The 11,055-nt window shown below is 44.5% G+C and overlaps 1 protein-coding gene across 1 annotated transcript; it reads right to left on the reverse strand.

Moving 5' to 3' along the window:
* Positions 1 to 729: 729 nt before the first annotated feature.
* On the reverse strand, positions 730 to 10,450 carry cenpw (centromere protein W). Its single transcript, XM_055635655.1, has 3 exons — positions 10,223 to 10,450; positions 4,998 to 5,111; positions 730 to 1,155 (listed from the first exon to the last, which is right to left on the reverse strand). The coding sequence occupies exons 1-3, from the start codon at positions 10,433 to 10,435 to the stop codon at positions 1,129 to 1,131; spliced, it is 354 nt and encodes a 117-aa protein (XP_055491630.1). The 5' UTR covers positions 10,436 to 10,450; the 3' UTR covers positions 730 to 1,128.
* Between the last annotated feature and the right edge of the window lie 605 nt (positions 10,451 to 11,055).

The following is an 11,055-nucleotide window of genomic DNA, read 5'->3' on the forward strand; positions in this document are numbered from 1 at the left end:
GCTCAATGACCATGGCATCTTAATTTCAGATGATGTAGTGAAATCATTGGCACTGGAACCTCTGCTGATTTTGTCTTAGTGAGGTGGTTCCAAGATTTTGATTAAATATAAATAGAACATTGTGGCATTTCCTTCTGTGAATGCACATCTTGGACAAAAACCTGCTGGCAATGTTGTGCTTACCCGTTTTTCTTATGCAGTCAGTGCATGGGATATTGCATAATTTTGTTGGCATAGACTGGAGAATCTTTGATGTATTTATCAGAACCAGGTATATTCTTCCTGACGTGATGACATTAGAGTTCAACCCCCTTTCCTTTAAAAGCTCACCCGACAGGTGATTGAAGATGAGGAACTTCACTGCGTTGACAGAGGCCGTAGGATTCAGCACAATTGCTCTTTTAAGGAGTCAGCAGAGGCCAGTTGAGTAAAATAGTATTTTCCGCACGCTGTACAAGTTTATGAATTTATGATGTTTTCAGTAATAAAGCCAGTATAATTGTAGCATGAATAGATTGCATGGAGGAAAATGAATTTTATATTCTCCTCTTTGCACAACACCACTGGCAATTATATTAGCCCTAGTCTCATAATACATCACTAAGTTTCTGCTGAAAGGTCAAATCGATGTTTGTGCAAGACCACTTTAAGATCTTTCAATACAAACTGGATTGAAAGTCAATGCATCAATGTGATCAATACTTAAACGAACATTTGATTGGCAAGTCATTTAATAATTTTTTTAAATAATTTTATTATGGACAAGTTAAAATATACTGATCATTTAATTATTTTAGCCACACGCAATTCAACATGTCAAAAACTAGATTCCATCGGCAAATAAACTCCTTGAATTGCAATATGTATTGCACATATGACCAGAATTTAACATGCTTTCTATTTTTGTAGAATCAGCAATATGTTTTGAAAAAGCACCTCAACCGTGTCATAGCACAAAACAAAATATTTAAATGAAATAACACAAGCAAAATATCACAAAAGAAAATGATCTCAGCAAGGATCTTTCACCTCTTCAAAAATCTCATACATTTTCTTGGTTACATAAAATTCAGTATTTCCATTAGCATCGGTTTATAAAATACAAGCATAATGTGCATAAGCTTCCCTTCAGCCTCTACTCTTCTTCAGAACAGTCTGCGAATTCAAAGAGAAATACTTTCAGTGGTTAAGTATGTTTTATGACATATCATATGCTTTGAACACAATGATCTGAGAACAGGTTGTCATGTCATAATTATAACTCTGGAGGTCAAAACAAATATTTCTGCCTGAGTACATTTTATTTAGTTGGAAAACTATCAAAGAAGCATCAGAACTCATTGAGAATTATGTATACAAGGTAAATTCTAAAGATTTTAATCAGATAACCAATCAGATAATCAGGAACCGACGAGAGAGCAGGCTATTCTAGACTGGGTATTGAGTAATGAGGTAGGGTTAGCTAGCAGTCTTGTTGTGTGTGGCCCCTTGGGCAGGAGTGACCATAATATGGTTGAGTTCTTCATTAGGATGGAGCGCGACATAGTTAATTCAAAAACAAGGGATCTGAACGTAAAGAAAGGTAACTTTGAGGGTATGAGACGTGAATTGGCCAAGATAGACCGGCAATTGATTCTTAAAATGTTGACGGTGGATATGCATTGGAAGGCATTTAAAGACCGCATGGATGAACTACAACAATTGGTCATCCCAGTTTGGCAAAAGAATAAATCAGGGAAGGTAGTGCATCCGTGGATAACAATGGAAATTAGGGATAGTATCAAAACAAAGGATGAAGTATATAAATTAGCCAGAAAAAGCAGAGGACTGGGAGAAATTCAGAGTCTAGCAGAGGAGGACAAAGGGCTTAATTAGGAAAAGGAAAATAGATTACGAAAAAAAACTGGCAGGGAACATAAAAACTGACTGCAAAAGCTTTTATAGATATGTGAAGGGAAAAAGATTAGTTAAAACAAATGTAGGTTCCCTGCAGTCAGAAATCGATGAATTGATCATGGGGAACAAGGACATGGCAGACCAATTGAATAACTACTTTGATTCTGTCTTCACTAAGGAAAACATAAATAATCTGCCGGAAATAGCAGGGGACCGGGGGTCAAATGAGATGGAGGAACTGAATGAAATCCAGGTTAGTCGGGAAGCGGTGTTAGGTAAATTGAATGGATTAAAGGCCGATAAATCCCCAGGGCCAGATAGGCTACATCCCAGAGTGCTTAAGGAAGTAGCCCCAGAAATAGTGGATGCATTAGTGATAAGTTTTCAAAATTCTTTAGATTCTGGAGTAGTTCCCGAGGATTGGATGGTAGCTAATGTAACCCCACTTTTTAAAAAGGGAGGGAGAGAGAAAACGTGGAATTACAGACCAGTTAGTCTAACATCGGTAGTGGGGAGAATGCTAGAATCATTTATTAAAAGATGGGATAGCAGCACATTTGGAGAGTGGTGAAATAATTGGACAAAGTCAGCATGGATTTATGAAAGGTAAATCATGTCTGACGAATCTTATAGAATTCTTCGAGGATGTAACTAGTAAGGGAGAACCAGTGGATGTGTTACATCTGGACTTTCAGAAGGCTTTCGACAAGGTCCCACATAAGAGATTAGTATGCAAACTTAAAGCACACAGTATTGGGGGTTCAGTCATTATTGATGTGAATAGAGATCTGGCTGGCAGACAGGAAGCAAAGAGTAGGAGTAAACGGGTCCTTTTCAGAATGGCAGGCAGTGACTAGTGGGGTACCGCAAGGCTCAGTGCTGGGACCCCAGCTATTTACCATATATATTAATGATTTGGACAAGGGAATTGAATGCAACATCTCCAAGTTTGCGGATGACACGAAGCTGGGGGGCAGTGTTAGCTGTGAGGAGGATGCTAGAAGGCTGCAAGGTGACTTGGGTTGGTTGGGTGAGTGGGCAAATGCATGGCAGATGCAGTATAATGTGGATAAATGTGAGGTTATCCACTTTGGTGGCAAGAACAGGAAAGTAGACTATTATCTGAATGGCGGCCGATTAGGAAAAGGGGAGATGCAATGAGACCTGGGTGTCATGGTACACCAGTCATTGAAAGTAGGCATGCAGGTGCAGCAGGCAGTGAAGAAAGCTAATGGTATGTTAGCATTCATAGCAAAAGGATTTGAGTATAGGAGCAGGGAGGTTCTACTGCAGTTGTATAGGGTCTTGGTGAGACCACACCTGGAGTATTGCATAGTTTTGGACTCCTAAACTGAGGAAAGACATTCTTGCCATAGAGGGAGTACAGAGAATGTTCACCAGACTGATTCCTGGGATGGCAGGACTTTCACATGAAGAAAGACTGGATAGACTTGGCTTGTACTCGCTAGAATGTAGAAGATTGTGGGGGGATCTTATAGAAACCTGCACAATTCTTAAGGTGTTGGACAGGCTAGATGCAGGAAGATTGTTCCCGATGTTGGGGAAGTCCAGAACAAGGGGTCACAGTTTAAGAATAAGGGGGAAGTCTTTTAGGACCGAGATGAGAACATTTTTTTTCACACAGATAGTGGTGAATCTGTGGAATTCTCTGCCACAGAAAGTAGGTGAGGCCAGTTCATTGGCTATATTTAAGAGGGAGTTAGATGTGGCCCTTGTGGCTAAAGGTATCAGGGGATATGGAGAGAAGGCAGGTACAGGATACCGAGTTGGATGATCAGCCATGATCATATTGAATGGTGGTGCAGGCTCGAAAGACCGAATGGCCTACTCCTGCACCTATTTTCTATGTTTCTATAAATTATTAATTTACCATTAACAATTGTGTTTTATTATCATCTGCAAACAAATATACTGAAAATCATCTACACAATTTGAGGCGAGCTTAGTAGTACAATTAGTGGTTCACGAATGGAAATAATTTTTGTTTAGATTTTCACATACCGCCCATTACTTTCAAATAAACAGTATATCAACAAAATCAATAATTAAATGGAGCTTGGTGTTTAAACCCATTGCTCGAGGTACAGACTTATATCTGAATCCCCTTGCCCAAGGCAAACGATTTATTGATTTCATTAATAACAGAGTATTCAGATGAATAAATTCCATTCCACCAGTAAAACAATCAAACCCATCTTGTCTTGCTGTATCATGTTTACGCTTAATATCAAAAAGATAAATGCAAAATATGTTCACTTCAGAAATGAGAATGCAGTTGTTTAGTGCTCTCTATGCCTGACAACCAATATCAGGCAGAGGTTTACTTGCAACTCCTCAAACCTCATCTACTGTATCCCCGTGCTGTCTCATATCAGTGAGACCAAGTGTAGACTTGGCAATCGTTTCGGTGAACACTTACGCTCAGTCCGCCTTGGCCACCGCGATCTACCAGTTGGCAAACATTTTAATTCCCCTTCTCATACTGACCTTCCTGTCCTGAGCCTCCTCCACATCAGAGTGAGGACACATACAAATTGGAGGAACAGCACCTCATATTTCACGTGGGCAGCTTACAACCCAGAGGTATGAATATTGATTTCTCTAATTTCAAGTAATTTCTGCATTCTCTCCCCCCCCCCCCCCCCCCCCCCCCCCCCCCCCCCACCCCCCCCCCCACCCCCCCCAACCCATCACAAACCCCCCCCCCCCCCCCCCCCCCCAACCCCCCCACCCCCCCCCCCCCCCCCCCCCCCCCCCCCCCCCCCCCCCCCCCCCCCCCCCCCCCCCGTTTCTGCTAGTTCCACTGTTCACATATTTGTATCCCTCTTGTTATCACACCTTCTCCAGCCAACAATGGGTCATTATGGGCTCCACCCTTCCTGACGTCATCTGTTGCCATCTACTAGTGAAACAAGTTTTTGGCATCATAATGAACAAGATATTTTGAATAATTCAACAATTTTTTTCACAGCAGTTGACGGCTTGTGAATTTATTGTTATACTCACTGGAGTAGATGTCAATTGGATTTTTAACATAACCAGTTTTAAAAATAAATATGACTATGGCATTATAATTTTACCTTTGCCACTTCCATGATATGATCTGGTTGAATGGCAGAACACTTGGCTTCAACAGCTTTAATCCTAGCCTCTTGTGCCAGACGATGCAAGAACAAGAGACAGTTTAAATGCACCTACAATTAAAATTAAAAAGTTACTTCAAAACATCAAATGTTCAACGGGGAAGAGAAAAATATTGAAAAAGGGCTGCCAAGAACCAAGCAATTTTCTGTTATTAAAATTATTCTATTAAAAATTAGCACTATTAAAGCAGCTGAATAAATTTGTCCAAAGGCAATCAGTTATCTAGGGCAGGTATGTATTCAGGACAGATGATGAGCTAATATTTCAAGTCAATGACCTGAACCAAATTAAGTAAAGGTAGACACAAAATGCTAGAGTAACTCAGCGGGTTAAACCAACTGTGAGGACAGCTAAAGTCTGGTCAGAGGAAGCGGACTTCACACTTCAGCAGTGTTTTGGAAACACTGACTGGAAGGCGTTTGCAGCCCAGGCCACCCTTGACTCCCACACGGACATTGATTCCTACACATCCTCTGTTCTGGACTTTATAAACTCCACCATCAACAGTGTCACCTCCCTCAAACAGGTGACCATATACACGAATCAGAAGCCATGGATGAACAGCAAGGTCAGGCTACTGCTGAAAGCACGGGACACCGCTTTCAGGTCAGGCGATGCTCGAGCCTACAGTTCATCCAGGGCTAACCTGAAGAGGGGCATCAGGAAGGCCAAGCACTGCCATAAGCTCAGGATTGAGGAGCACTTCTACAACAACTCCGACCCCCGACGCATGTGGCAAGGCATCCAGGCTATCACGGACTACAGGCCCTCCAACATCACCCCCACATCCAGCGACGCCTCCTTCCTTGAGGAGCTTAATCACTTCTATGGCCGCTTCGACAGGGACAATCTAGAGACAGCCATCAAGGCTGTGCTACCTGCCGATCACCAACCCCTCACACTCACCCCCTACGATGTATACGTGGCACTGAGTAGGACTAATGCAAGTAAAGCTGCTGGCCCTGACGGCATCCCCGGGCGCGTGTTCAGGGCCTGTGCTGCGCAGCTGACAGACTGACATCTGGACTGACATCTTCAACCTGTCACTTGCCCAAGCAGTTATCCCCACTTGCCTTAAAGCCACCTCCATCGTGCCAGTGCCAAAACACTCCACTGCGGCAAGCCTCAACGACTTCCGCCCAGTTGCACTTACCCCCATCATCACCAAGTGCTTCGAGAGGCTGGTCCTGGCACACCTCAAAAGCTGCCTACCCTCCACACTGGATGGATCCCTATCAGTTTGCCTACCGCAAGAACAGGAGTACGGAGGATGCCATCTCAACGGCACTTCACTCCGCCCTCTCCCACCTCGACAACAGAGACACTTACGTAAGAATGCTGTTCATCGATTACAGCTCAGCATTCAACACCATTATACCATCAAAACTGATCACCAAACTCGGTAACCTGGGCATCGACCCCTCCCTCTGCAACTGGATACTGAACTTTCTAACCAACAGAGCCCAGTCTGTGAGGTTAGACAAGCACACCTCTTCAACGCTCACCCTGAACACCGGCGTTCCACAGGGCTGTGTGCTGAGCCCCCTCCTCTACTCCCTCTTCACCTATGACTGCACACTTGTACATGGTACTAACACCATCATCAAGTATGCAGATGATACAACGGTGATTGGCCTCATCAGCAACAACGATGAGCTGGCCTACAGGGAGGAGGTCCAGCACTTAGCAGCATGGTGCGCTGACAACAACCTGGCCCGTAACTCCAAGAAGACCAAGGAGCTCATTGTAGACTTCAGGAAGTCCAGAGGCGGCACGCACACCCCCATCCACATTAACGGGATGGAGGTGGAACGTGTTTCTAGCTTCAGGTTCCTGGGAGTCAACATCTCCGATGACCTCTCTTGGACCCACAATACCTCTACTCTGATCAAGAAGGCTCATCAGCGTCTCTTCTTCCTGAGGAGACTGAAGAAGGTCCATCTGTCTCCTCAGATCCTGGTGAACTTCTACCGCTGCACCATCGAGAGCATCCTTACCAACTGCATCACAGTATGGTATGGCAACTGCTCTGTCTCCGACCGGAAGGCATTGCAGAGGGTGGTGAAAATTGCCCAACGCATCACCGGTTTCCTCACTCCCCTCCATTGAGTCTGTCCAAAGCAAGCACTGTCTGCGGAGGGTGCTCAGCATCGCCAAGGACTGCTCTCACCCCAACCATGGACTGTTTACCCTCCTACCATCCGGGAGGCGCTACAGGTCTCTCCGTTGCCGAACCAGCAGGTCGAGGAACAGCTTCTTTCCGGCGGCTGTCACTCTACTCAACAACGTACCTCGGTGACTGCCAATCACCCCCCCCCCCCCGGACACTTATTATTATTTATTCAAATCGTTTGCTATGTCGCTCTTCAAGGGAGATGCTAAATGCATTTCGTTGTCTCTGTACTGTACACTGACAATGACAATTAAAATTGAATCTGAATCTGAAATGCATTTCGTTGTCTCTGTACTGTACACTGACAATGACAATTAAAATTGAATCTGAATCTGAATCTGAGCTAACTTAGCATATCGAAACAAGGAACTCCTGGTGCTAGTTTACAGACAATGCACAACGTGCTGGAGTAACTCAGCAGGTCAGGCAGCATCTCTGGACAATGTGGAAAGGGATGAGTGTTTAAGAAGGAACTGCAGATGCTGGAAAATCGAAGGTACACAAAAATGCTGGAGAATCTCAGCGGGTGCAGCAGCATCTATGGAGCAAAGGAAGCGAAGGCAGCGTGTACTGGGCCAGGCACCAGGAGTTCCTTGTTTCGACAGGAAAACCAATTGCTAGCAAGTCTAAATACAACAAGAAATTAAGAAGCCCTAACATATATTCAGAACAGATTCTTACTGAAATGATATTGACAAAGGTAAATTAAAACATACCAGCTACAATACTTTGCAATGAGTGAATACAGCACACAAGTCACAAAACTATGATGTGAATTAACAGAGCAATGGAGCTCTTGATGAAACGACCCAAAGACGTGTGCGTGTGTGCCTGCGCGCGCGTGCGTTGCAAGCAGGAATTCGCAGGCCAGGGAGCCGTAGTGCCCCTGGTTTGACATCCCAAAATGCAACAGCTGCACAAAACTCCATTAACCATTCCTCAGCCCACTTGCTCAACTAATCAAAATCCTGCTGCAATTTTTCATAAACATCTTCACCAACTACAATGCCATACACTTGATATCTGCAAACTTACTAATCATGCCCTATACATTATCATCCAAATTGTTAATATAAACCACAAACATCAATGAGCCCAGTGCAGATCTCAGAGGCACATCGCAACTCATGGGCCTCCAGTCCAAAAAACAACCCTCCACCATCAATCACCCTCTCGATTCCAGCGGGACATGCTGCCTGACCGAGCATATTGTCTCCATCTTCGGTATAAATTATCATCTGAAGTTCCTTCCCACACACTTTGTATCCAGTCAACTGGCTCTCCCTGAATTTCACGCAATCTAACCTTCCAGAGTAGGTATGCTACAATACTTACCTTCAGCAACGCTGCAATTCTGCCACTGGCTGTGTGCGCGATTATGGCGCCTTTGAGGGGGGAGGGGTTAAAACGTGGTTTTTTTCCTACCTTGTCCTGGAATATATTTGGTTGGTGTACAAGCTTTTACTGAAGAATCGTTCCAACGGGCGTTCTGTGTATTATTATTATTATTTTTTTTAAATTGCCCGACTAGTTCAATGTTGGAGTAATTTTAAAATCAGCTTCTAAAGCCGTCAACGCCGACAATGGGGCCGGATTTCAGGTACGGGACAGGTAAAAGAAAGCCGTTTATTTTATGTCTAAAAGTGCTCCTTAAGATGCCTTTAATTCATATTTTATGTTGTGAAACTGTGATTTAGGACCCATACGAACCGGCAGTATTTTTCCTGCCGATATAGGGGTATAAATTCACCGCAAACCACAACGTTCCAAATGATCACGTTCCAGAAAAACTCACTCGCAAGATGATTTAAATGGCCATTAATTTACAGGTATTAAACATTAAATTTGGCTTATAAATCCATGACAATGAGATTTAAAAATTATGTTATTTTGTGAATTCTTGTGCGAATGTTATCTGGACACTTAGGCTATTTAAAAATGTTAATCTATTCTTAAGAAATTGATAGATGTTTAGATCTAGTAATTGAATGTTGTAATTAGCTACAATTAGGTAGCTAATTATATGCTTTAATTTCAAGTCATCTAAGATTGTTTCATATTTGTTTCAGAATGCTTCAATCTATAATAACTGAAAATTTCTTTCAGTTCTCTTAATTTTTAAGAAAGTTATGGGCTTTTGACTGACCTCGATCACAGCTTTTGTGTTAAGTCAATGGAAAAGCAATAGGGAACACGATGCTAATTTCCGAGTATGAAAATGGCCGTAACTTTTTTAATACCGCAGATATGAAAGAGAATTAGGTGTAAAATTAAACTTATTTTTATGCTTTATCTGATGGGATAGATTACAGACTTGATTTTTTAAATCTCAAAATTTTGTAACATTGCTATCCAGAGCAACCCATTATGTGGAACCATCAAATGCATTGTTGGACCATATAGAGAAGTGTCTACAGCTTTGCCCTCATCAACTTTCTTCTTGACTTCTTCACAATAAGTTCAAGATTCCTACACCAGACCCCTCACCTCCAGACCACTCACCCCCTCCCCCCCTCCCTCCCTCCAGACCACACACCCACCCAACTCCAGACCACACCCACCCCCTTCTAGACACTCACCCCCTCAACACCTCCAGACCACTCACCCCCACTTCAACACCCCCCCCCCCTCCAAACCCCACACCCACCTCCAAACCCCACACCCCCCTCCCTCCAGACCACTCACCCCCCCAACACCTCCAGACCCTCACCCCACCCACCCACAGATCCAGACTCCTTAACCACCCCAAATTCCCCAACACTTCCAGACCCGCTCCCCATCCCCTCCTCACTCCCCCACCCTCCCCCTCACCACTGGACGCTCTCCTTCGAGACCCACTCACCCGGCCGAGGGGTGGGCGCGGCTTAGTCACGCAGTTTTTTTGCAGGCGTGTGCCCGCCCCCATCCTAGTCCCGGTCCCACCAGCTGCCGCCGCCGGACGGACGGACGGCCTGCTGCCTGCCTGCCTGCCCCCGGTGGCGGCCTCACCATGAAGTGGACGTCGCGGCCGATCCGTAGCTGCGGTTGGTGGCGCTTGAAGAGCGCGCGCAGACTGCCGCGCGGCACCTCGGCCTTCACCATGACGACCCGCTTCAAACCCCAGCGCCAACCGCCAACCGCCCGCCGTCCCCGCGCCCTGTGTGACGCACAGCACGCCGGCGCCCTCTGTGACGCAAAAACCGCTTTTGCTGGTGATGTCATGGGCCCGCCCCTAACCATCACTTGCTCTGCTGAAGGTGAGCGTTGTGCTCATAATCATTGTAATGTTAATAATTATCACCTTGCAACATCTTAGGAAACACACATCAAACTAGATTTTCCTACAACATTTTTGGAAATAAGCAAGTTGTGCGAGAGCGATGTTAGTGTAACTTGGTGTCAAAAGTATTAGATAACGTGCACAGATGTATTTGAAGCGGATACAAAAGACACAGGAGACTCCAGATGCTGGTACAATAAAAATAGAGAAACTGCTGGAAGAACTCCGGGACTCAGGCAGCGTCTGTGGATGTTTCGGCCAGGAGCATGCATCAAGACAAGAGTGTGGAGGGAGAGGTGAGAGGAGCTGGTCCAAATGTAGATACGTCAATGAAAGAGAAAGGAATAAACAGATGTGCCATATGCTTAAATGAAGAAAGTGAAAACAGAACCATAGCAGCCGCCATCTCCCTGGCTCTAAACTAATCTCTGGAACACCGAGACACCAAAGACTCCCACATTAGTCTCCTATTTATCAACTACAACATAATAATCCCATCCAAACTCAACACAAAACTTGGATTTAGGAAGCAGCACACACCCCCTCTTCCAGTGGATCCTCA

Source organism: Leucoraja erinacea, chromosome 5, assembly GCF_028641065.1.
Source record: "Leucoraja erinacea ecotype New England chromosome 5, Leri_hhj_1, whole genome shotgun sequence".
Lineage (NCBI taxonomy): Eukaryota > Metazoa > Chordata > Chondrichthyes > Rajiformes > Rajidae > Leucoraja > Leucoraja erinaceus.

Excerpts from the sequence above, each read along its gene's own strand:
- cenpw (XM_055635655.1), bottom strand. The coding sequence starts at position 10,435 with ATGACATCACCAGCAAAAGCGGTTTTTGCGTCACAGAGGGCGCCGGCG. Across the intron at positions 5,112-10,222 it reads GCCGCGACGTCCACTTCATG|GTGCATTTAAACTGTCTCTT; the intron begins GTGAGGCCGCCA and ends TTTTAATTGTAG. Across the intron at positions 1,156-4,997 it reads ATATCATGGAAGTGGCAAAG|ACTGTTCTGAAGAAGAGTAG; the intron begins GTAAAATTATAA and ends TTGAATTCGCAG.